The sequence below is a fragment of the Puma concolor genome, chromosome D1 (assembly GCF_028749965.1).
Source record: "Puma concolor isolate L17-30 chromosome D1, mPumCon1.1.hap2, whole genome shotgun sequence".
Taxonomy (NCBI): Eukaryota; Metazoa; Chordata; class Mammalia; order Carnivora; family Felidae; genus Puma; species Puma concolor.
In genome coordinates this window covers 54,337,352-54,365,043 of record NC_141676.1, presented here as the reverse complement: position 1 = coordinate 54,365,043, position 27,692 = coordinate 54,337,352, and the positions used below count along the sequence as shown (strand labels likewise).

Here is a 27,692-nt window from a genome sequence, read left to right as displayed (position 1 = left end):
AGAAATACGTGTATGTAGGTGTAAGTATAAATATCTGTCAGTATACTTATATATAAAGAATATATCTATGAAGAAAATATAACATATTATATGAAGTATGTATAGGTAAATATACTTATTTTTGTTATAGTATACATATTTGTAATTGTAATTGTTACTTATGTGTAACATATAAGTAGATACTATATATAAGTATAAATAAGTATATCTATACACTTGTTTCTGTTTTTGTATATAAACGTGTGTGTGTGTGTGTGTGTGTGTGTGTGTGTGTATGTGTGTATATATATATATATATATATATATATATATATATGATGTATGTGTGGAATTTACACTTAAAAAATTTCTTTAACATTTAATTATTTTTGAGAGAGCATGAGCGGGGGTGGGGAAGGGACTAAGAGAGGAGACAGAATCCAAAGCAGGCTCCAGGCTCGGAGCTGTCAGCACAGAGCCCGATGTGGGGCTCAAACCCATGAAACCATGAGCTGAAGTTGAATGCTTAACTGACTGAGCCACTCAGGTGCCCCTGTTATTTATAGTATACATATTTGTAATTGTATATACTTATATATAACATATAAGTAGATATTACATATAGTATAAATAAGTGTATTTATAAGCATGTATATACTTATCTTTAATATATATGTATATATAAAGGATATATAAGGATAAGTATAAATAAGTGTGTGTATATATATGTATGTATATATATATAAAGGAAGTATGTGTGTGATTTACACTCTTTTAAATGTTTATTTATATATTTTTAAGAGAGAGAGAGAGAGAGAGAGAGAGAGAGAGAGAGAGAAGGGCACAGAGAGAGGCAAAGAGAATTCCAAGCAGCCTCCACTCTGCCAGCAGAGAGTCCAGGCAGGGGCTCAATCTCATGAACCGTGAGATTATGACCTGAGATGAAATTAATAAGACTCTGTCACTCGGGGCACCTGGATGTCTCAGTTGAGCATCCAACTCTGGATTTCAGCTCAGGTCATGACCTCCTGGTTCAAGAGCAGTTCATGAGATCATGCTCTGGATCAGGCTCTGCACTGATGTGAGGAGCCTGCTTGGGATTTTCTCTCCCCCTCTCTCTGCCCCTACCTCCCCCCTCAAAATAAATAAATAAACCTAAAAAAATAGGGCCACCCAGGTGCTCCTGTGATTTACACTTTCAGTGCTGTAGCAAAGGTATTATGTCAGTACCGAGAAAGATTTGCCTAACTCTACACAAGAAAGTCAAGAGAGATTTGTCAGAGAAAATGATATTTGTGCTGTTTTAAAGAATCAGCCAATGTTCACTGGTCATAAAAACAAGATTTTTTTTTCAGGAAAGCAAGATATACAGCAATGTAAATAATATCAACAAGAGGGGTGCCTGGGTGGCTCAGTCAGTTGAGTTCCGACTCTAGCTTAGGTCCTGATCTCACCGTTGGTGGGTTCAAGCCCCGTGTCAGGCTCTGTGCTGACAGCTCAGAGTCTGGTGCCTGCTTTGGATTCTCTGTCTCCCTCTCTCTCTCTGCTCCTCCCCTCCACATGCTCTGTCTCTCTCTCAAAAATAAATAAACATTAAAAATTTTTTTTAAATAATGCAACTAGAAAAATACATATAGGGAATTGTAGAGAATTGTAGAAAGAGTTGCATGGATTTGTCAACTGCAAGAGAAAAAAGATCGGTTGAGAAAGATGCCGAAGCCAGAAAGACCCGGCTACAGAATATTCTAACATATTCAGACCACACATCTTGGAATTCGGCAGACAGGGGCTCAGATGCTCACTCAGACATTAGCTCACCTAGAAGCCTTGGAGAAGTCATTTACCTTTGCTCTAGTTCCTTTCTCTGTGTAGTGGGGACAGAACATTTCATGGTTATGAGAAATGTATGTGATGATGCTAAGTCTCCCCCAGAGTCTGGCTGGGGCACAGACTCACCAAACCGCAGCCCTCGCCATAGTTCTTCACAAGTGTGAACCGCATTCTGGTGAAAGGGGGCTGGGAAGAACTGGAAACAATGCAGAAGCTCAGAGAGTTAGCATTCTCTGAACAAGCCCCAGGACCGCAGCAGGGAATGGATCAAGGGGAGTCGGTGTTAGGCATGCAAGTTAAGCGACAGAGAGGTCAGATGAGCAGGTGAGGTGAGAACTAAGAACTATGTCAGTGAGCACAGGCGTGGAGACAAAGCAACAGACTGCTGGGATATTTAGGAGGTAAAAATTACTTAACTTAGTTAGAAAAATAGATCTGGGAAGAAGCAAAGGGCCAAGGAAAGTATACATTCCAAAATGTTGTCTTGGATGATTAGAAAGTGTTAAACAATATTGTCAAAAATGTATAAATGGGAGGAGAATCACGTGTGGAGAGGGTAGAGGATGGGCTCAAGATTAGATGTATTGGATTTAACTGGCATCCATTTTGAGACTAGCAGGAAGGCAGAAGTTTGAGCCTGATGCCTAGCAGAGCTGTCTGGACTAGAGATAAATAGTTAGGGGTATCAGTCTATAAGTAAAATAATAATAGCTTACATAACGAATGAGAAAGTATTTAACGTCAGGAGCCTGAGTAACATGAACAAATGAACATTTGTGCAATGGATGGGAGGGACTGAACAGGAACTGTCATAAAAATTAGAAGAGAACCAGCAGATCCTGTCATTAAGAATTCCAAGAGAGAGCCTTTAAAAGAAGAAATAGCTCTAGAGATCAGGTGTGACTAAGTTGCCATTGAATTCCACCCCTAGAGGTCGTTGGGAGTTTTAAAAGCTTTGCTTTAGCTAAATTAAAAAAAAAAAAAAAAAGCCGTTGGACGGTTGGTTGAGTCATGAACTTAGGGGTGAAGCAATGGAGAGGATACACGTGGATAATCCTTTCACCCCTTGTCAAAGTGATGAAAGGCTGGCATTGGTCTTCTAGAACATGTTTCCTTCCTCTGCACTCTTTCCAGTGGTTGGCAGCATGCACCATCATCGCTACCCCCTCCTGGTTGCATCCACAGCCCTTTCCAGTCCCATTTTATTGGCTAAAATTTTAGCACTGACTCACTTTGCTCTTTCCACTACTGATCCAGACTAAATTCTTATGATTCCAATATTCCCTCCCCCAATGCAATCAGCAGCCACACTTTCAGCACCCTGACCTCCTCTTAACAAGGATTGCGTCCTTTACCTTAAATTGGCAGCTCAACCCCATCCCACACTCCAGATCGCTGGTCCTTTTTCACCATCTCTCACTCCTTCATGTCTTCACTTTTCATTTTACGCAGTGCAGTGTCCACAGCACATCATCATAATTACTCCTTTGATAGACCCTGAACTGTCATCATACAAGCCTACCCTAACTTCAACTCTCCACATACTTCTCTTCTGCATTTGAGCAGGTAAACACAGTAGTCAAAAACACACAAGAATGCTGACCAGTTCCACTTTGAATTTATGAACAACCAATGGGTCTCATCTCTGCCTGGAATCCTACACTGCCTTCTTCATCTGAACACTAGAATCAGATTTGATTCCCAACCACTCCATGGAAATGCTCTCTCACAATCAACCATGACTTCCTCGTCCCTAAATCCTCTGGTCACTTCTCAGTCCTTATTACCTTGACCCCTTAGTGATATTATATTTAATTGATTAATCCCTCATGAAACTTACACCCAAAACCACCATCTCCTGTTTTTTGCCTGATGCAACTGGGATTTTATTTTCCCTCAGAATATTTTAGTGAAGCCTCTCTTTTCTACTTCTAAATGCCAGATTTGCCCAGGGCTCAATACTAGAAACTTCTCTCTACACTCACTTCTTAGGTTTTTCCCAGCCTATTTACTAATATCTCTCAAATATATGTCTCTTCCTCAACTTATTTCTGAAGTCTACATTTCCTATACTGAGTTAATGAAAACATAACAAATGAAAACCCTACTGGGGGAAGTGATTATAAGTTGAATTTTTGACATGCTTTTGAAACAACTAGATGTAGATGCTCACTCAACATGCTGCTAGATAGGAGCCTAGAAATAAAAAATAAAAAATATCAGGTTATATATTTGACATTTATCAATGTATGGATAGTAAATAAAATCATGTGAGTGATGATATTGCCAGGAGAAACAATAGAGTATGGCCAGAAAATTGCTCAGAATAGGAATGGTTATATTTCAAGCATGAGCAATGAAGAGAAGCCAGCAAAGGAGGCTGAGAAGGAATAGAAATTGCAGAAATACTGAAGAAAATCTGGTGAAGGCGGTGCTATCAAAGACAAAAGGTAGTAGAATGGTAGAATTGATAATAGTGAACTAGATGATAGCAAAGAAGATGATGGTCATGATTCTCCTTCTGTGTGATTGTTAGTGAGACTGGAAGAACTAATAACCAGAAATATCCATTTATTTTCAGCTCCATCCCTGAGGAATGATAGCTCTCTTCAGTCCTCAATTCATGCTCTTATCCAACATTACTCAGTTTAGTCCCATGTTCTACCTCACTGGCTTTCCTGGATTGGACACCATCGAACACTGGATTTTCATCCCCTTTTTCCTTATGTACCTTGTGGCCATCTCAGGCAATTGTTTCATTCTGATAGTTATTAAGACCAACCCTCGTCTGCACAGACCCATGTACTATCTACTCTCTTTTCTGGCCTTCACTGACCTGGGGCTGTCAGTGTCTACCTTGCCCACCACTATGGGAATCTTTTGGTTCAAATCTCATGGCATCTACTTTGTGGCTTGTCAGATCCAGATGTTCTGTATCCACTCATTTTCCTTCATGGAGTCCTCAGTGCTCCTTATTATGTCCTTTGACCGCTTTTTGGCTATCTGCCACCCCCTTAGGTACTCGGTCATTATCACTAGCCAGCGAGTGATCAGGGCAGGTCTGGCTGTCATCTTCCGGGGACCTGTGGCCCTAGTTCCCCTTGTCCTCCTCCTGAAGACTTTTCCCTACTGTGGGCCTCGAGTCCTTTCCCATTCTTTCTGCCTACACCAGGAAGTGATACACTTGGCCTGCACAGATACCACCTTCAACAACCTGTATGGGCTGGCAGTGGTGGTGTTCACTATGATGCTGGACCTGGTGCTCATTGCACTGTCTTATGGGGTCATCCTGCACACCGTGGCAAGACTGGCCTCCCAAGAGGAGCAGCTCCGAGCCTTCCAAACATGTACCTCACACCTCTGTGCTGTACTGATATTCTTTGTGCCTATGGTGGGGCTGTCCCTCGTGCACCGCTTTGGGAAGCACGTCCCACTTGCTGTCCACCTTCTCATGGCCAATGTCTATCTCTTTGTGCCTCCCATGCTTAATCCAATTATATACAGTATTAAGACCAAGGAGATCCGCCATGTCATCAGCAAACTCCTCAGTCTTAGGAAGGTCAGTACTAAGTCTTGGAGCTAAAGATTCCAGAGGGTGCTCAGAGGAAGTTCCCAAATCAGGCCAAAGATTTAAAGCATTGAGAACCTACCATCACCCCACATGTTCCCCAAGTTTTTTTTCCACTGCCCTAATTAAAATACGTATGGATTTCTTTCCTGAGTTATGGGTTACGAGTGCTGATGTTCTCTTGCTTAAATTATAATTCCTCCTACGTATGAGACCTTGCTGTTTTGGTAGCACCAAAAACGGCCCAGAAGAAGATTCTGTTGAGGGTCATCAACAAGGTACAAATATTAAAACAAAAATGAACGGAACAAAAATTAAAAAGGAAAAGTACATTAAAAAGCATCCGGAACAGAACCTGGAAAAGAAGAGATAAATTAACCTCAAGAAAAGTACCTTTCATTAATGGTTCCTTGGGACTGCTTCCCTCTTCTCTACCTGGTCAAAGTCCTTCTCTTCACTTTCTATACTGGTTAAGCCATGTCCTTTGGACTCTTTAGTCACATTGGAAGAATCAGAACCTGTCACTCTTCCCTAATGGCTGATTTAGGTAAAACACCTCCAAATCTTTCTGTGGATGTGCTCCCTCCTCATCCTCTTCATCTAGTAAAAGCCCTTGACCCCACTCCTGACTCCTCACATCTCTGATTTTACCTTTCCTGTGGACTTACTGTCAGGAATCAGAAGTCAGTGTTTGTTCCTAGGCACTTTGGTTGTGAGATCTTGCACAATGACATGACATGCGGCAAAATTTCAATGAAGGAAAATACCGCAAACATTTGTAAGTCATGATCCCATCGCTCAGGAGATTGTGAACCTAAAACTGGCAGAGAAGATTGCCCATACCATTGACGAAATGAGATTCATGTTGGAGTCTCAGCATTGGGGTTGCTTCCTCATGGATATTTCCCTAAGGGCCCTCTCTCCAACATCAAAGTAGATGCTCCGTGTGTCTGCTCCCTCAGAACCCTGCATTTCCCAGCATAACATCTGTCACATAATAATGTGCTCCTTCATGCTCCAGCTTAGTTCCTCCTCCTTCTCCACCCCCATGTCTCTCTTTTTCTTTTTTTTTTCCTTTTTTTTATTTTTTTTTATTTTTTTGTCTTTTTCCAGAATGGATTTCTAAATTAAGCTCCCTGGAGGAATTATGCATCTTGTTAACCAGTACATCTCCATAAATACAATGAATGGCAGAGAACAGATGCTCAATGAATAAATGCCATTAATTTTTGGATACATAAATGCATAAGCAGAGTTTCGAAACTGAGAAAGAGAACTTCTTTTCTAGGGAAACTGTTTCTCTTCACACCCGGGAAGACCAGGAGGATTCCCTTATGATGGCATTTATCAAAGGGTGTTCCTCATCAGTATCCTAGCTCTGCTTCACTCAATTCAGGCCCTCTGGGCCTCCAGCCTCCTATGCCACAGGTTACCATGACCTGGAAGTGCTTACTGAGAGTTACTCTTCACAGTCCTGAGGCATGGAAAACCTGTATATAGTCCACCACCCCTCATTCCTGAACGGCCTGAACAGAAACCTTGCTGAGTCTGTTTAATAAACTAAATTCTCTCGGGGTGCCTGGGTGGCTCAGTTGGTTAAGTGTCCGACTTTGGTTCAGGTCATGATCTCATGGTCGTGGGTTCGAGCCTGTGTTGGGCTCTGCACTGACAGCTCAGAGCCTGGAGCCTGCTTCAGTTTCTGTGTCTCCCTCTCTCTGCCCCTCCCCCATTTGCGCGAGCACTTTCTCTCTCTCTCTCTCTCTCTCTCTCTCTCTCTCTCGACCTCTCAAAAATAAACATTAAAGGGTTGCCTGGGTGGTTCAGTCGGTTGAGCTTCCAACTTCAGGCCAGGTCATGATCTTGTGGTTCACAAGATCAAGCCCTACGGGTGGATTCTGTGCTGAACTTATGGATTCTGCATCTCCCTCTCTCCCATCTCTCTCTGCCCCCCCCCCCCCAGCTCACACTCTGTCTCTCTCTCTTTCTCAAAAATAAATAAAAACATTAAAAAAAGAAAATAAATATTTAAAAAATTATAAACTCAATTTTCTCTTTCTTTCCTTGGACTTAAGAGTCTAGAGTTTCCCATATTCTTGCCTCCGCACAAGGTAATTTTTCCTGCCCTTATATTACAGTGTCCCCCACCTCTTCACTTTTTTTTTCTTTAGTTTATACCATTCCTTTGGATGGTACACACATGGTTGATATCTGCCAGACTGGTTTCTGATTAATTTTTTTTTTTTTTCTGTTTGCTTGGCCAAAATGGGAGAGATGGTGATAGCAGCAGACCAGACAAAGACCTCAGATACGATGGCACTTGAAAAAGTTAACATTAAAAACAGTTGGGGGGGGGGGAACCTGGGTAACTTAGTCAGTTAACCGTCTGACTCTTGATTTTGGCTCAGGTCATGATCTCACGGTTCGTGAGATCGAGCCCCATGTCAGGCTCTGAGCTAACAGTACAGAACCTACTTGAAATTCGCTCCCTCTCTCTCTCTGCCCCTCCTCCCAAAATAAATAAACACTTGAAAAAATGTTAAAAAATAAAAATAGGTAAATTTGGGTTATTTAATAAGCAGTGCTAGCCAAATTTGTTATCCATGTGGAAGATACAATTTGATCTTTACCTTATAGTACACATAAAAAATGTATCCAATTAAAGATATAAATGTTAAAAGGAAAATTTGAAGCTTTTTAAAAGAAAATACAAGAGAATAGGTAAGTAGATACACATATATAGATAGACAGACAATGAAAATACAGTAAAACAGAATATACCAGAAACAAAGAGACAACACAAACCAAACTAGGAGATTCATCTGCAATGTATATCTATATGAGCAACTGATGCTTAAGGTTCAGAATATATAAAGAATCTCTATAAATTAGCAAAAATTTTAAAAGACAGAGAATCCAACAAGAAATTAAGCAAAGATATGAATCGGCAATGCATATACACAAAAAATGAATATGACAGGGGCGCCTGGGTAGTTCAGTCTATTAAGCGTCTGATGTCAGCTCAGATCACAATCTCGTGCTTCTGGAGTTCAAGCCCCACATCAGGCTTTCTGCTGTCATTGCAGAGCCTCGAGCCTGCTTCCGGTCCTGAATCCCTCTCTCTCTGCCCCTTCCTCACTTGTGCTTTCTCTCTCTCAAAAATAAATAAACATTAAAAAAAAAAATATGCCAATAAACATCTGAAAACATGTTCATCTTCATAAGAAATTTGAAAAATAAAATAAATAACAAAAAACACCATATTTTATCAATAAAGTTAGCAAAATTGGGAAAAAAAACTTGATAATACCAAATGTATATCCTGTATATATCTGTACACAGGAAAAGCATTAAAAACTATGCTGAGATTGATAAATAGGAAATGCTAGAAACAGCTCCAGGAAAAGAAAGAAGTAAATCAAGTAAGCTGTGTTACATGGAAGGTTTTAATTCGATCTAGAAAAAGAACGTGAGGCAAATAAGCAAAATGTTAAGATTTGTTAAAACCAGGTACACATAGGGGAGCCTCAGTGGCTCAATGGGTTAAACTTCCAACTTCGGCTCAGGTCATGGTCTCATGGTCCATGAGTTCCAGCCCCACGATGGGCTCTGAGCTGACAGCTCAGAACCTGGAGCCTGCTTCAGATTCTGTGTATCCTTCTCTCTCTGCTCCTCCCCCACTCACACTGTGTCTCTCTCTCTCAAAAATAAATAAACATTAAAAAAAAACAGGTATGCATATAGATGTATATTTACTCAGGTGGTTATTATATCATTCTCTTTTTAAAAAAATTATTTACTTATTTATTTTGAGGGAGAGAGAGAGAGAGACAGCACAAGCGGGGAAGGCACAGAGAGAGAGGGAGAGAGAGAAATTCCAAGCAGTCTCCACACTCAGCACAGAGCCTGATGTGAGGTGAGAACCCACAACCCTGAGATATGACCTGAGCCAAAAATCAAGAGTCAGATGCTTAACCAACTGAGCCACCCAGGCGCTATTATATCATTCTTTATATTTTATAATTTAAATATGTCCTATTTAAATACAAACAAAAATACAAAATGAAATTTTAAAAAGAACCAAACTCTAAAACTGGATGTAAAAGCTCTTGTGTTTGTGTAGGGTTGTATGTGTGCATGTGTGTGTGTGAGTAGAGGGCCATTGGAATCCCAGTGGTTTGGGCGTGGGAGACCCTATGGAGCACTAGAGTCTTTCCAGTCCTAAAGTCAAGTGCTCCTTAAACATAGGTTCCATTCTGAGCTTTAACTGAAGTCTCCATGGGAGGCCACACTACTGAATGTTGGCTCTGACACTCAGAATGGGCTTCCCCATATGGAATGGAAACTTGTTTTCTGTGGATCCTGTTAGCAGAATGAGGTATAAAGAACATAGGATTTGGATTTGGACTAGACTTTGAGTCCCATTTTTGCCACTTATGAACAAACAGGCCACTAAGTATCTTTCTTTTTGCAATTAGGAAATAAATACAGATAATGACATTGTTGAAAACTTCTATCTTATAGGAACTTAAAACTCAAATTAACATATTTTAATCTTGTTAATAAGCAAATATTAAAAGAGTTCATAATCAAGATCTGTGCTGACAAGCACATGGGAAGGAAGGGATTTTCATACACTGGTGTGAGAGCATAAATTGATTTGTCTTTTACAGAAAGCAAGATGCCTTGAAAGACTTAAATGCATTCATACTCTGTGTCTCAGAAGCACCCCTTCTAGAAATCTATCCTACTGAAATAATTGTAAATAAAAATTTGCATTCCCTGAGGACAAGGACCTATTTTTTCTGTGTGGTCACAGAGCTATCTTTAGCACCTACACTGGTGCTCAATAAATATCTGTTGTATTAATAAATAAATGAATATTACACGTTAATTGTGTCATTGTTCATTTTGATAAAAAAAAAAACCTCACAGCATCCCAAGTATCTAGGAAGAGAATGTTATATAAATTATAGTATATTCATTTGATAAAATATTAGTTGGCTATTAAAAAGTATACATAAATACTGAGAGCACTATTTTCAACATAATATTAAATTTAAGAAATTTAAAATATTTCTGTAAAAAGCAATTGCTGTGCAACAACTATTTATATCCATAGGAAAAAAGCTATGATATATGTCTTTTTTCTATGCATTTCTCCATCTTTTTATTACTCAAAGTTTCCAAAAAAAAAAACCACATTTGAGTTTTATAACTGAAAAAAATGTCTTACAAAGAGTACAAGAGTATGTATGTGTGATTATGTTGATGATGGCAATGATGATAAAAGCTAACAGGGGCGCCTGGGTGGCGCAGTCGGTTAAGCGTCCGACTTCAACCAGGTCACGATCTCGCGGTCCGGGAGTTCGAGCCCCGCGTCAGGCTCTGGGCTGATGGCTCAGAGCCTGGAGCCTGTTTCCGATTCTGTGTCTCCCTCTCTCTCTGCCCCTCCCCCGTTCATGCTCTGTCTCTCACTGTCCCAAAAATAAATAAACGTTGAAAAAAAAAAATTTAAAAAAAAATAAAAAAAAAAAAAGCTAACAATGTATTTTATTTATTTTTGACAAAGAGACAGAGTGTGAGCAGGGGAGGGGCAGACAGAGAGGGAGACACAGAATCCCTCAGGATTCCCTCAGCACAGAGCCTGACACAGGGCTCGAACCCATGAACTGTGAGATCGTGACCTGAGCCAAAGTCAGATGCTTAACCGACTGAGAAACCCAGGTGCCCTGAAAGCTAACAATTTTTATGCTCAGTGTTTTATTTAATTCTCACACCAAAGCTATGAAGTAGATGTTCTTGTGTTTGACATTTTAAAATGAGGAGCTTGAGGTTCCCAGAGGAAAGGAACATTCCTTAGTTAAATATCTCCTGTATCCTAGACCAAGACCCAATTACAACTCTGTATAATTTTCCTAGATGGTTATGCCAGACCTTCTCTCCAGATTGGGTCAGTCTATTTGGGACAAGGGCCTGTTTTGCTGAAGGAAGTTCAAGTAAAAAAAAAAAATTACTTAGTTCTTCCTTAACTTCTATGCTATAGATATGAACTTCTTTAGTACTAAGTTTATACATAGAATTTCTATACCCGTGTAGTGTCTATGTTTTCAACTACCATGCCTTCCTCTTAGATAAAAAATGAGAACCAACCAACAAAACAAGACTCATCAAAGTTATATTCATGCTAATGACAATAAATTGCACAACCCATTTACCAGCACCAATTCTACACTCCCATGTGCAAAAAATTTCTTTACAATCATGTCATTTAATATCCTAATGCCTTCTTAAGACTTTAAAGCTAGCATTCTATTTGTAAAATACATATTTTTCATATAACTGAAACACATTTTTCAGGTCATTGAAATTCACATAATTTTACAATATCTTGTTTTGTGACAATTCTGAGCCTTTGTATGTTTCCTTCCCTATCTGGAATGCTGGATCCAGTGAAAGAGTAAAGAATATCTGTTAAATACTTATATTTCCTGTGAATCTTTTTGGTTTGTTACTCTGTCATGAAGAGTTAGTCCTTTTCAAGTCCGCCTCCTACAAAACACAATCATTTTCTCAAAAGCAGACAGAGATTATGTATTATTGATTGTTGCATCTAAGTATATGTCCCAAAGATTTCAGTGTCTACATATTTGCTGAATGAATGAGCAGGAATAACTACCTAGCAGGAAAGAGAGTCTCAAAGGGAAGCTAGACTGGGGAAAAAAACCACAGAAGGGTCAACCAGTAAATTTTCTTGTAACAATAGCAGCTAGTGGGAGAAGAGAATGAAGAATAATCTGATCTGCCGAAATATCTCATGGTGGTACTTGCGAGTTGCTAAGTTTCCATGAAAGAAAAATGGTGTGCCCAACGACTAAGTTCTGGGAAGATACTGATCCCTCTTCGGTGTCTGCAGGTCTACAGCCGTCTAAATAGTTTCCTCTGAGGGCCTAAGACCCAAGGGAGGACAGAGAGGCATATAAGTGCCATTGCAGCAGAGCATCCTGATTTAATCAGAAGAGGCTGGGACAGGAAATGAGAAGAACTACAAGGTTGGGGAAAGAAGCCACAGACAACAAGGGACCAGTAAGGTGTTGAAGGTGGATAGAGGCAGCCAACCCAGTGACCTTTCTAGTATCTCTTATCTAGCAAGTCTACAAGGAGAGTTATGGGATAGGGCAGCTTCCAGGATTATGGCCAGTCTGTGGTTAGAGCTACTGTTCCATGATATTTCCCCCTTGATCTTTTGGGTTAGAAAGACAGACAAGAATTTGTTACTGGGGGTTGGTGTGCAAACACAGCAGCTTCTTGGGTAAAATGTAAAACTGGCCCTGGCACATGGAGGGCAGGGAGAGAATGAAGGAGGCAGGCCCCTCCAGATTGGTAGATGGCAGGTTTAATAAGCAAGGGAATTTATATACAAGGCATATGTTGGGAACCACAAGAAAAGTAGCTCTCTGCACCCATCACCAGAATCTTAACTGGGTTCGGTCATGTACACCATCCAGATGGGCTCAAAACACCTTACTCTTTTAAGGCTGTGTCCTTGGAGCAACTTCTGAGAGTGGGGAAGGCAGGTGGAATGCACATTCCAAGGCTGGAGGTGAAAGGTCAGAAACCTTGGATTACCTGGGTCCATCTTGTAGGTCAACCTATAGTCATGGCCTCTTGGTGACCTCCCCCAGCACTGGGCTGGGCTTTGGACTAGAGTGATACAGGATTATGGCAGGGATGGATCATAATCTCTACTCTATCCCAATGTATGTGGCTCCCAACATAGTTTCCCTGGAAAGAAGGCAGGGAACATGTGAAAATTCTCCATCACAGAAAAAGACAAACATGGAGAAGGATTCAGTCACTTCACCCAAGTCATGTGGCTGGCTGTTCAAAAACTGCTTAAAGAGCTCAAAGTCCCAACCCTGAGCTTCTCACTCCTCGCTACTATTGGATCGCTGATTGACCTTCCCTTAGAGCTTGCTGCAGAAATGAAGGGAAGAGCTATAGGTCTCATACGGTAGATACTTGTTGTGGAGATCTTCCAATAAGAAGGCAGTGCTGGAAATGGCAGATAATAATCTACAGCCGTTGAGTGTATGGTTCTAACTGCACCACATTTAGTTTCTTGTAAATGGCTCTATAATCTACAAAGCAGGGAGAGTAACTGGCCTACTCTTTCAGGTGAGGAAACAGAGATTTAGCAAATAATTGGCACAACTACAGAGTTAATAAATGGGGGAGTTATGATTGGGATGTAGATCTGACTCCAGAGCTACTTCCTTCATCACCACACTGTACTGCCTAATGAACTATGTCTGGAGGGCCACAGGTGTCCATAGATTCTTCACTGCCCAGTGGGCTTGAGAGGGTAAGACTGAACAGAGAGCTGTGGGAGATTCCCGGGTGCCTTCCCATCTCTCCGTTCCTCACATTTTTCCATGTCAGTGCCTCAGTGTCTGACCATATCCCCCATCTCCAGCCTCTCTGTTGCCTAGCCTCTCTCTCAAGTTGTCTCACAGGAGATTTTTTTCCTTCTCCTCAATTCCCCTCTTCTGTTCAACTCTGCCCCTACCCCTCTCTGTTCTCCCTCTCTTCCTCCCCCCTCCAATCCTCCCTCAGTCTCTAAGCTTCCTATCAGTTTAGCCCTTGGTTTTCCCCTTCGCTGTCCCTCAGGCCCTGACCTCTCCCCAGTTCTCGGTCTGTGTCTGTCTGGCAGTTTCCCTCCTTTCAGCCTTCCAGAAACCTCTCTCTGACTTCAGCTTCACCATCCTCCAGCTCATCTGTCCTCCCAGGTCTGCCTCACATGCCCTCATCTTGTGTTTCTCAGGTTCTTCCTCAAAGTCACACAAGCTCCTTTCTCCCTGACACCCAGCTGACCCTTTCCTGTCCTTCAACATCTTCCTCACCAGTGTTCACCACACCCTGTCCTTCTTCATCCATTTCCTCCTCTTCCAGCCTCCTCTGCTTCCTGAACTATGGGTCTCCCTCAGCATATTCTTATTAAGGCCACAATTTCACTGTCTCTCTTCCTTCCTCTAGTTGACCCTCATTATACCTTCCCCCGTTCCTCAGCTTCATCCTATCTGTCCCTCGGTATGTGTTGTGATCTATTCCTCAGTATCCCCTTTTATCACTTTGCCCCAATTACTCCCTCAGTCTGTTTGACTGTCAGTAGTTCCCCAATCTTCCAAAGGCACATGGTACTTATGCCAAGGTCTAAAGCACTGTCATATTAAAGAGGAGATGGAGTTAATTTTTTCATAACAGGAGGAGATAAAGAGTAAAAACTGTAGGGGAAGAATACAAGAAAATCAGTGCTTTGACAACAACAAATACATTTATTGTTTATTATATTCCAGACTTGGTGCTAAATTTTATATAAATCATGTGCAAATAAAAACACATCCATTCTTTAATTAGGAAATATCATTATCATTACTTTACTGATGAGGATCCAGAAGCAAATGTTGTATCAGACACGGAGATCCGGGATAGCAGGGCTTGTCTTGTGAGCACCTCTCCAGGTATCCCTATTTTTGGTTTTTAATAAACTAATTTAAGCAAAGAACAAGCTTTGTCATTATTGCTTCTGTTTCAAGGTACACTTACTGACATGCATTTTTTGCAATACCTACTTGGGAAATACACTCTAATAAGTTGCCCTGATTTATTAAAGTTGTGTCAGGTCTCCAGCTTGATTTCTGAGGACAGGCACCTTTAAAAACACAGAGAAGAAAGAAAGAAAGAAAGAAAGAAAGAAAGAAAGAAAGAAAGAAAGAAAGAAAGAAAGAAAGAAAGAAAGAGTGAAAGAAAGAAAGAAAGAGTGAAAGAAAGAAAGAAAGAAAGAGGGGTGCCTGGGTGGCTCAGTCGGTTAAGCATCTGACTTCGGCTGAGGTCATGATCTAATGGTTTGTGGGATCAAGCCCTGCATCGGGCTCTCTACTCTCAGCATTGAGCCTGCTTTGAATCTTCTGTCCCCCTCTCTCTCTGTCTCTCACCCACTCACACACACCTGCACACTGTCTCTCTCAAAAATAAACATTAAAAGGAAGGAAGGAAGGAAGGAAGGAAGGAAGGAAGGAAGGAAGGAAGGAAAAGGAATGTCAGTGGACTCTGAATTTAGATTTGAAAATAAATAAATTCCAGGAATTATAGTAAAGGAAGCAGCTTTAAAGAGGTAGACTATATAGGATGAATGAGCGTGACTTCCCAGGGACATTAGATGTTTGAAGCATAAGGTACTAGAGAGCTAGTCCTGGGTTCTTTGAGAGAGGTTGGGTGTGGAGGGAAGCAGGATAACTTTTCTCTCGATCAAAGGGATATGTGCAGAGGATCTCATAATGGCAATAAGGAGATAAACTGGAGAGCAGACTGGATGAGGAAACTCTCTAAGGCGTTCTCAATCTGCTTAGAAAAATTAGATATAATTTCTTCTACAGGAAAATCTCAAAGGGGTAAGGTCAGACACAGAAGACAACTTAGGAGTAACAGAGTTTCAGAGTATCTCAGCATTCTATTAAGGTGGAGAGCTAGATTTTTCTAAGTTAAAAAAAAAAAAAACCCAACCTTATCTTTCACTAGTGGTTAAGAACAAAAGCAGAGGGGCGCCTGTGTGGCTCAGTCGGTTAAGCGGCTGACTTCGGCTCAGGTCATGATCTCGCAGTCCGTGAGTTCGAGCCCCATGTCAAGCTCTGTGCTGACAGCTCAGAGCCTGGAGCCTGTTTCAGATTCTGTGTCTCCCTCTCGCTGACCCTCCCCTGTTCATGCTCTGTCTCTCTGTCTCAAAAATAAATAAAACGTTAAAAAAAAAATTAAAAAAAAAAAAAAAAGAACAAAAGCAGAGAAAACCCTTGTCGAGGCTTACTGTCACTGAGGTAAGTAGAGGGATGAATGGGAAGAAGAGAAAGAAGGGAGGAAGCATGAAAAGGACAAGCTGTTTGTGTGGGCATTGGTGAATTGAGAGGTCATTGAGTCCACGGCATGCAGAGGCCAGAGGTCATTGAGCCCACACCAGCAGGGGACTGGTGTCCAGTGATAGCAGAGGTGCTCATGGTAACGATCTAGTAACCTTCAAAGTACTACCCTCTTTTCCTAGAGCGAATAGACTTCTTGAGAATGAGGATATCCACCCTACCAAATGCCAACGTGAGCTTCTCTACGTTCCTGCTGACTGGCTTCCCAGGCCTGGAATGGGCTCACCACTGGATCTCACTACCCATTTTTGTAGGATATCTGGTGGCCCTCGTAGGTAATGCTACCATCTTGCATCTGGTACGAACTGAGCCTTCTCTCCACCAGCCCATGTACTACTTCTTGGCCATCCTGGCTGTGACAGCCTTGGGCCTGTGCATGTCCACGCTGCCCTCAGTGCTGGGTGTGCTGTGGTTTGATGCCCGGATGGTGGGCCTGGTGCCCTGTGTTCTGCAGCAACACTTTCTACACTCCTTCTCCTTCATGGAGTCAGTGGTGCTCTTCGCCATGGCTCTGGACTGCCCGGTGGTCATCCGATTCCCACCGCACTATGCATCAGTGCTCACAGGTTCTTGTGTGCCACTGGCCGAGGCTGTGCTGGGCGTGCGGAGTGCTGCCATCACTGCGGCACCCTCACTGCACCTACGGAAGTTTGACTACTGTCGCCCCGGGGCACTGTCCCATGCCTACTGCCTTCACCAGGACATGGTCCTCCTGGCCTGCTCTGACACATGTTTCAACAGACTCTATGGGCTGTGCATCATCATGCTGGCCATGGGCTCCGATGTCCTTTTCATCCTGCTCTCCTACACTATCATCGTCCACACTGTGCTGGCCATCGCCTCTGCCGGGGAGAGACTCAAGGCCCTCAACACCTGTGTCTCACACATCCTGGCCATGCTCTGCTTCTATGTGCCTGTGCTAGGCCTGTCTGTTGTGCACAGGTTTGGGCACCACACCTCACCCTTGGTGCACATCTTCATGGGCACTGTCTCTGTGCTCTTACCACCCCTGATGAACCCTGTTCTATAGCATCAAGACCCAGCAGATCCGCAGGGCCATCCTCAAGGTGGTTTCACTGGGGAAGACACAGTGAGACGTTGGGAATGGACTAGAGCAACTTCAAATGAGGAATGAGTGAAACCTTCTTTTTAGAGCCTTCATACCACAAAACAAGTTCTGTTTACCTATCTTAGTTTGATGGTACATCATGAATTAACTCTAATGTTAAAATAAAAAAAAGTTGATGCTTATTACTACTTATGTATACACATACAAATATATATCCACTACTTTCTTACATTAAAAAGAATGATTATATTTTTTACTCAAATGTTTGCATGTTCAGAGTGATTTTTATGTTTTCTCCTCTACTTATTTGGTAGAACTTTAATTGTACAATAATGTCATTGGTGATAAGTTACTCTGATGATTCGGGAAGTTGAATCATCACTTCACATTTTTTGGATTAACCTCAGAGTTGGCTACAATTCATCAAAATATATTTCTGCTATACACATTCACCGGGGATAACTTTATTTTTAGATCTAAGAGGAACTTTCCAATGTTGCTTTTTTTGTCCATTTCATAGTCTGGGACAGAACTAAGTTGAGGAGAGGCATCAAAGCCTAATTTATAACCAGAATGAGAAAAATTGGGGCCGAGAGTGTGTCAGACCTGTAGGTAGTATAACGAACTGACAGAAGTATGTCCTTGAGCCACTAACCTAACAAAAGAACTGCCAGATCTTAGTACAAGGTGCAAATTCCAAGGGCTGCTTAGATCATACTTTGCCAGTTTCAGCATAAGGCAATTTCTCCTGTCCCTACAGGACACAGGAATGTCACTGACTAATAAGGATTAGGATATAAGACAATTATAAGAGTATTTTAGATGACTCTTTAAGCAAACATATACTGTCATACAAATACATAAGATTAGAGAGAAATGCAATACACTCATGCACATATACAGACATGAATCTACACTCAATTAATTGCACCTTTTTTCTCAGATCTGGAGGTTCTTTCCTTGGGTTAATGACTTAAAGACATACCTATGTCATATCACCACCTACGTGAATATACATTCAATTATATTTGTGGACACATGCTCATAGATTCATGCAAACTTGCAAACAAAATTCTCAAACAAGCAGCATGGTTATGCATACATCTACACACATATGCACACACAGGCATGTGTTCATATGCACATTTACATAAATTTACACACTCGCAAATGCACACAAAAGAATGCTCACATGGACGTGTATGTTTACACATCCACACATGCATGCACCATCTTGTTCTATATTTTCTCAGAGTTTGACTTAAGGTTCCCCAGACAGCATCCCCTGGGATCCTCTGCTCTTGGCTTAATTACTTCTGTAGGCCCGGAGGCAGCACATTCTGAAGCTGGTTTACCTGTGTCCCCCAGGGGACTGACTGGCAAAACTGGGGGAAGGAGAAGGCTAATTCTGAAGTCATGATAAAGAAGAAGGCCAGTTAGCCCCTGTTTCCAGGTAGTGAGGTAGAGATCTGGCCTGAGACCTGCCACCTTGAAGGGCAGGTGGGTTTTTATAGGAGAGGAGCGGGGTTGGCCTGAAGTCCAGCCTGTGGGATCAGGAGAACGGGAAATCTGTTCAGGTGATCTGAACCCAGGGTTTTCTTTCTGAGATGCATCTCCTTTCCAGTACAGGCTTTCTGTTCCCTTTCCTCCTGCCATGAAAGACCCCTGCCCTCCGGGCAGGATGCAGACTTTTATCCAGAAACCCTCACTATGGCAGAGAAACACTTGAGTCTGTTTTACTTAACTCCTCTCTGTTAATTCAGGAAATCTGGGACAGGGAAACCGCCATTTTGTCTCCAAATCCAATCTTTTTAAACTAGATATTTAATTATCTTTTTAAATCTTTGTTTAGGGCCATTTACCCTCCTCTCTTTCACTTTCCACATCAATGGTCCTTGTCCCCTCCGTCCCATGCAGGCAGCCACATAACCTGTGGGGCCTGGTCCCTCTCAACCCTAGCTCCTTGATGACCTGTGGTTTTCACAGTCCTTCACCCTCTTCTGGCTGACTCATCCCCATGCCCAACCCATTTATCACCGGCTTCCTTGTGTGGCTTTTGTCCAGGCTTCTTTGTCTCCTCTTTAACTGCAGTTTTGCCAGCATGACTTAGCAAGTCACTTGAAATGCCAACTTCTCACTCTCTCAAGCTGTAAAATGTATAAGAGTGGGTCACTTTGAGTATTCTCAGGAGAAGACCTGCTTTAGCCTGTCCTCATATTTCCCACTCAACCCACACACCTCACTCATCAGCATGGACCTCAGACCTCCTATAATAACAGCTCTTCATCTACAATGAAGTAAAAGGATATTACATTATTTTTGTCTTTAGAGAGACTCTCATTCGATAGAAGAAGACAAAGTTCTTCCACCACTTCCTGCCCTACGCTCCCAGCCTAGAATATATCACCATACATCAACATGCACCTTCTTTCCTGTTCCCTCCCTCCCTTTATCCCTTCCCTTTTATAAAGCCCTGGGGACATGCTCAAAATACAGGCCTAAGTGTTCCTTGGAAGACTAACAAACAACTAAACAGCAATATATGGGACTGAGTGCTAGAGTAGGGAGAGGTGCTGGTGCAGAAAGTGATTAACCACATGCCTGACATGAGGAAGACATCCCAGGACTGACATCTGAGCCAGATGTTATACAACAGCGGTGCAGGTTGTATTTGTTCTAAAATGTGATTTTTAGTTGTACTAAATGCTGAAGTGCTTAAGAAAGGAAAAACAGGCATGGAAAGTAAACAGTAACAAAAACAAAACAGAACAACAACAAAAAAAGAACAGGAATGACCATGAGGGAAAAGACATGTTAGGGTGTGTCAGGATTTACAGACCAGTCAAGTCAAGAAGCTAGGTCCCACTGGAGTTTTATCAGCACTAAGAAGCATGCCATTCAAAGAGGGTGAACATACGGGATACGAAGACTTTTCCTTTCATCTTCAACAGTAGCTGGGCAGCAAAAATCACTGTTCCTCTTACTAATTCACACCGATGGATGATGTTCAGATGCCACTGACTCCCTCTTCACCAGACCATTTTGAAGTGCCAGGGGGATCCCATGCATTTTAGAATCAGGTTCTTTCCCTTTTTTTCTTGGTGTCTCCAAAATTAATACACTGGCCAACAGACAATGAAGACGACAAACCCAAAGTGTAGGCTGGACCTCAGACCACTCTCACTTCCCACAGCCAGTACCACACACAGGCATATTCTCTCTCAGGCTTCATGGGCTTCCTTTGAGGTGGTGGGTGATACTCCGTACTGGCAGTTCTACACAGGGGCTCACTTCTCAGGCAAACATTGTTTGTTTGTTTGTTTGAATTTTTTTAACGTTTATTTATTACTGAGAGATAGAGAGACACAGAGCATGAGCAGGGGAGGGGCAGAGCCGGAGTGGGGGGAATGAGACACAGAATCCAAAGCAGGCTCCAGGGTCTGAGCTGTCAGCACAGAGGTCTACATGGGGCTTGAACTCATGAGCCGCAAGATCATGACCTGAGCCAAAGTCAGATGCTTAACTGACTGAGCCACCCAGGCGCCCGTTTGTTTGTTTTTAATGCTCACAGGTACTTGTGGAAAGCAGCAGGCTTTTAAAATATGGGTGACATGCAGCGTCCCTGATGGATAAGGAAGAAGGAGTAAATGATGTCTCCGAGGCATTCCAGACACCTATAATGACTCAATGTAAAAAGGCTGGCATAAAGATACAAAGTTGATTTCTTCAATCTAGAAAATCTTAGGCAATTAAGAAATTGCTTAATTGCAAATAAAAAGAAAAGAAAAAGAATATTATCCATAAAGATGGAGAGAGAAAGGTCTGAGTGAAAAATGATTATATAAAAATTAAAAGCCTGACTTTCATTGACACGATTATTATCATTTCACCTGCAATAGTAACAATTACTGAAAGTGTATTTTATGCTAACTGGTCCATACAGGCTCATTTGTTTAAGCTTCAAACAAGCCTGTGGCTACATATTATAGTGATTCTCTGCTTTACAGGTAGGGAATGGAGAGCCCCTCGGATCATGACTGAGTCAGGATTCCCACCAAGGCAATCTGGTTCCATAGTCTGCAACCCTATCTTTTATGCACACTGCTCCGAAATTCCAAAATACATAACAGGAACAAACTGGGAGCAATAAATAAGGCACACAATTTTAAGTGAATACTGAACTCTAAGTAATCCAAGGGACTGCTAAAAACATATCAGAATCTTATGCACTATAAAAGGAAGTAAATGACTTAGACTGTTAATATGCGGAATTGAGGAATGGAAGGTCAAGATGAAAGGGACAATATACTAATTAGAAAAGCGGTCAGGCTCAGAGTAGCAGCAGCATAAAATGTTCCTGATGAAGGAACACCTTATGTCATCACTGAAGTCTAGCCCTCAGAGAGAAGCCATGGCTCTTCACCAAAGAGCCAATGCCCTCCACAATGGCCAATATTACTTTCTTATAGCTGATGATTACTGGGTACTTTATAAGACTCTTTTATTTTATTTTTTTTATTAAAAAAAATTTTTTTAACATTTTATTTATTTTTGAGACAGAGAGAGAGCATGAACAGGGGAGGGTCAGAGAAAGAGGGAGACACAGAATCCGAAACAAGCTCCAGGCTCTGAGCTATCAGCATAGAGCCCGACACGGGGCTCGAACCCACGGACCGTGAGATCATGACCTGAGCCGAAGTCGGACGCTCAACCGACTGAGCCACCCAGGCGCCCCTATAAGACTCTTTTATATACATTATTATGTTTAGTCCCCTTAATTTTTTTATCTAGTGTATGACTATTTCCATTTTACATATTTAAACATAGAGCTCACTTGAAAGTAGAAATCAGGAATTTAAAAACATGGCTTACAGACTCAACCATATCCCATCACTCAGTATCTCTAACTTCCTCATTGCCTATGTATTTCTCCCCATGTCATGTTTTTGCGTTTGCTTCCAGTGGGGAATAAGATCTGGGTTTCTATACTTGATGAGAGAGATATCATTTTCTTCCTCTCTCATTTTTCTTTCTAACACATAGATTTTAAACTGATATTTCATCCTGAGGTCAGAAGTCTTCTCATAGATACCTCTTCTTGGTATGTAGAGGTCTCTGCCTCTCTCAACAGATACATCTTTTGGATAGTGTAAAGAGATGCATGTTGCCTTCCCAGACAGGGTTTCACAAGATATCAGCACTATTGAGGTAGGCCATCATGTATAAATATTTTTGTTTTTATATGTGCAGTTTCAGAAATATGATCTGAAGGGACCATGCTCCAGGACTACTGCCCGTCGTTTCCATTGACATAGTAAGTATTGATTAACCATGCTGTCATGTGTGGATTGACAATGGGAGGGGAATTCTCCAATGGGCAGAATGCTTCTTTCCATTAATAGAAATTCCAGTGGGTTCTTTTCATTAACCTTAAAAGCACTGACTTTTTCTGTGCTTTCTCCTACTGTTTATAAGAGCCAAAGGGATCATCCGGGAGGTTGAAGAAGGAACACAGAGAACTGAGCCCAATTTAGAGATGTTTTATCCAGTAAAACTAGATAAGTCTGTGTCTCCAGGGAAGAGCAGTCTTCGATGCTACTTGGAGTAGCAGAGATGGGCATTTAGTAGCTGTATCTCTTGATCGATTTTATGCCAACATTGAAGTAATTTTATTAACCCCCATCCCCATTGGCTCCTTAAAATCCAACATCTTCTAATAGGGAATTTATAGAATGTCTGGTAGATTACAGCTTTCATTGTGTTAGTGTCCTTATGATAATGTCTTTTTTTTTTTAATTTTTTTTTCAACGTTTATTTATTTTTGGGACAGAGAGAAACAGAGCATGAACGGGGGAGGGGCAGAGAGAGAGGGAGACACAGAATCGGAAACAGGCTCCAGGCTCTGAGCCATCAGCCCAGAGCCTGACGCGGGGCTCGAACTCACGGACCGCGAGATCGTGACCTGGCTGAAGTCGGACGCTTAACGGACTGCGCCACCCAGGCGCCCCGATAATGTCTTTTTAAAACTACACAATACCCTCTCTTGATGGAGACATGGAAAACATTCAGTTCTCATCAAATATACTCAGTGAACCCACTATGGATCAGTTTTAAATATGATGCTAAAATACTCTACCAGATTCCCTTATTCTGGAACTATACCTATTTGCAAGCATGACTCCACATTTTTGTTTATCATCGAAGACCAAAAGGTACTGGTCATGAATGGGAGGAGAGACATGAGTTGGCAGATCCTACAAGGCAGAGGAAATCTCAGGTTTCCAACCTCCAATAACCTTTATGTGTCTCACCCCAGGTTGTATCTCTGGCACCTGCCTTGGTCAAAGTCCCTGGACTCCAGACATAGGAAAATGTTCAACAGCAGTCAATTCATCCCCAAATATTTCCTGCTGACTGGCCTCCCTGGTATGGAGGCCCTGCACCCTTGGTTTTTCTTCCCATTCTGCTCCATATACCTGGTGGCCCTTATGGGCAATAGCCCAATCCTGGCAGTGATCAGGAAAAACACCATTCTGCACCAGCCGAAGTACCTTTTCCTAGCTATGCTGGCCTTTGCAGAGCTTGGTGTCTCTGCTTCTACACAGCCCACTCTGTTGGGCATCTTCCTTTTTGGTGCCAATGAGATCTGCTTTGAAGCCTGCCTGTTGCAGATGTTCTCCATACATTCATTTTCCATCATGGAGTCAGGAGTTCTGCTGGCCATGTCGGTGGACCGCTTTCTGGCCATCTACAACCCACTGAGGTACACCGCCATCCTGACAGGGCCCCTTACTGCTGGTACTGGTGCTGCACTTGGATTGAAGAGTGTGATGCTCATGTCCCCACTGCCCTTCCTCCTGAAGCGTGTGCCCTTCTGTGGCCACAACGTCCTCTCCCTCTCCTACTGCCTTCACTTAGATCTAATCCAGCCGCCCTGTGGGGATACACGTCCCAACAGCATCCTGGGGCTCTGCATTATTTCCACTTTTGGGCTGGACTCACTGCTCATCATCCTCTCTTATGTGTTGATCCTCTACACTGTGCTGGGCATTACCTCTGGGGAGGCGGAAGGCCCTCAACACAGGTGTTTCACATATTTGTGCGGTGCTTGTGTACTACATGCCCATGATCAGCGTGGCTCTGGTCCACTGCTTCAGGAAGCACGCTGCGCCTGCTGTCCATCTACTTTGGCCAACGTCTATCTCCTGGTTCCTCCTGTGCTCAACCCCATCATCTACAGTGTTAAGACAAAGCAGATTCGCCAGGCACTAATCCAACTCATTCTTCAAAGGAAATACAGGAGGTGGGGCCGATGAGATGGTTACCTGCCAGCCAGTCATTTTCATCATCAAAGGTGGTCCAGTGAAGCACAGAGTGCTCCTCACCTTATCAAAGTTAGAAAGCTTGATAAGGCTGCATGTTGATGAATTTGAGAACCCACATTTCATATACAAGATATCATAATGTAAATCAGTATTGTATAGTATTTTGTCAGCTCTTTTGGTTGTGTCAACATAAAATGTACCTACTCTTGGGGTGCCTGGGTGGCTCAGTCAGTTAAGCAACCGACTTTGGCTCAGGTCATAATCTCACGGTTCACGGGTTTGAGCCCTGCCTTGGGCTCTGTGCTGACAGTTCAGAGCCTGGCGCCTGTTTCAGTTTCTGTGTCTCCCTCTATCTCCCTGCCCCTCCCCCCACTCATGCTCTATCTCTCTCAAAAATAAACATTAAAAAACTTTTTTTTTTTTTAAACGTACCTACTCTTAACCCAGAAATTCCAATTCTTAGCACGGCCCTAGTTTTATACTCTGATGCTTTTTTATGAACACAGAGATGTGAATGAGAATTTTCATTTCAGCAATGTTTGAGATAAAATAATAAAAGAAAAATGAACTGGCTGTCAATGGGGAAATAGTTAAATGAGTTAGGAGTGGAGTATTCTATGGTTTAGAAAAATGACCCAGGGGACACCTGGGTGGCTCATTTGGTTCAGCATCTGACTTTGGCTCAGGTCATGATCTCATATTCATGGGTTCGAGCCATACATCAGGCTCTGTGCTGACAAGTCAGAGTTTGTGTCTCCCTCTCCTCTGCTTATGCTCTGTCTCTCTCTGTCTCTCAAAAAAATAAAATAAAATGTAAAAATAAAATTTAAAACAAGATCCAGGTTGATAGGTACTCACAAGGCTTAAGCAAGAGATACTAACACACACACACACATTTGATAATGCTTTTTATAAAACAATTTAATCATATAAAAATATCACTTAGTGTTTAAATATATGCTAAATTGATAACAGTAATAGCTTCTTTTGGAGGGGTCTGTAATGGTGAAGAGAAGAACAAAAAGAATTCTTCCTTCATCTATATTGTTTTTAAAAATTAAGAATAATACATTCATGGGACACCTGGGTGGCTCAGTTGGTTAAGTGTCTGACTTAGACTCAGGTCATGATTTCACGGTTCATGGTTTTGAGCCACTCTTCAGGCTCTGTGCTGACAGCTGAAAGCCTGGGCCCCATTTCAAATTCTGTGACTCCCTCTCTCTCTGCTCTTCCCCTGCACTCTCTCTGTCTCTCTCTCTCTCAAAAGTAAACAAACATTAAAAAAAAGAATAATACGTTCAACACTTCATTACAAAAATGTACATAACTATGTATATATACATATATTTAAGTGTATATTTAAGTGTATATGTATATATACATATATTTAATTGTAACCTGTTCAAACCTTGGGGCAATTAGACACAAACTAGGTACTAAGAACAAAATCCTACAATTGAGAATAATCCCAGAAGCAACAGTTTCGTAAATCAGGAGTCTGTACAGTTCTTGAGGAATACTGACTTAATTGACTTTGGGGAATAACACTAATTCCCTCTGATAAAACCTCACTGGAAGAATCTATTGTACATGGGCATGTCTCTCTCCCCCTCACAAGACGACTTGTCCCCCATATGAGAATCCCATCATGAATTCTAACTGCACATTTCCTTCTTGTTGTTTGTCTCATACAACACATCACAACTGTAACCAAGTAGTTATCTTTGTACTATTGTAATTTTTTTGATGTCTGGTACATTTTAAGTTCGGTAAGGCAGGACAGTGTCTTTTCATTCACACCATACACTACGCACTGTGGTCCCTCTCGTGCCTGGAACATACTAGCTCCTCAATAAATGTTTGCTAAATGAACAAATTAATTATTGAATGAATGAATGAGTGAATGAATGAATGAATGAATACAGGTCTACATACATTTCCTTGACCTTTATATTAATATCACCCCTTTTTTTCTATGTGCAAAAACCTCATTTGATGACACTGTATACGCATTAGTCTTTCTCTCTCCTCTGTTTCTGTATTGACTACAATTTTTCTCCCTCTCTTACTTTTTCAGAATCTCTTTCTGAAGTCAGAAGAATATGCTCCTCAAATATTAAGCTCTTTAACTTCTCAGTAAAACTTTTCTGGTCTTAATGCAAAATTTACTCTTAGTCCCAGTATGTGTACTTAAGTTAAACATTCCTAGTAACATCTGGGAGACTTTGGGGGAAATGCACATGTTTTAATCTTTATCATGTATAGAGAATCTATGGAATATTACTCAGTGATCAAAAAATATGAAATCTTGCCATTCACAATGATGTGGATGGAGCTACAGTGTATTATGCTAAGCCAGGCAGAGAAAGACAAACACCATGAGATTTCACTCATATGTGGAATTGAAGAAACAAAATAGATGAAAATTTAGGAAGGGGAAATAAAAGAGAGAGGGAAACAAACCATAAAAGTCTCTTTACAATAGAGACTAAACTGAGGGTTGATGGAGGAATGTGGGTGGGTGGGGATGGGCTAAATGGGTGACGGGCATTAAGGAGGGCACTTGTTTGGATGAACACTGGGTGTTATATGTAAGTGATGAATCACTGAATTCTACTCCTGAAACCATTGATATACTATATGATAACTAACTAAAATTTTTAAAAAATAAATAAATAAAAAGAAAATCTATGGTGATATTTCAGATATGGTATATGAGATAAGAGTACATTTGAAAGGAAATTTGAAAATAGAAAGGGGATGTGTGAGGGTGTTATCAAAGTTATATCTTGCAATATATTTCCCAAATCGACACAACTCTCTAAAGTAGGTTGTTCACAACATACAAGGGATGATGGGTCATGAAAAGAGATTTGAATTCAAGTATATATGTATCTATGGTTTAAAATTCCTCATCCTTACATTTTTTTATGTTTATTTATTTTTGATAGAGA

At 41.5% G+C, this 27,692-nt stretch overlaps 2 protein-coding genes and 1 pseudogene across 2 annotated transcripts; all 3 read left to right on the top strand.

The window, feature by feature from the left end:
- Positions 1–4,405: 4,405 nt before the first annotated feature.
- Positions 4,406–5,392, top strand: LOC112865696 (olfactory receptor 51M1). Its single transcript, XM_025928776.2, has one exon. It carries the CDS (start codon positions 4,406–4,408, stop codon positions 5,390–5,392), a length of 987 nt encoding a protein of 328 aa, XP_025784561.2.
- An 11,094-nt stretch (positions 5,393–16,486) lies between these two features.
- Positions 16,487–17,438, top strand: LOC112865694 (olfactory receptor 51L1-like). Its single transcript, XM_025928775.2, is given in 2 exon segments — positions 16,487–17,367; positions 17,369–17,438. Coding segments are annotated over 2 exon segments (951 nt in total).
- A 6,346-nt stretch (positions 17,439–23,784) lies between these two features.
- LOC112865693 (olfactory receptor 51I2-like) lies at positions 23,785–24,729 on the top strand (annotated as a pseudogene).
- Positions 24,730–27,692: the final 2,963 nt, after the last annotated feature.

Bases quoted from the DNA above. Each gene is read 5' to 3' on its own strand.
- LOC112865696 (XM_025928776.2), top strand. From the start codon at position 4,406: ATGATAGCTCTCTTCAGTCCTCAATTCATGCTCTTATCCAACATTACT.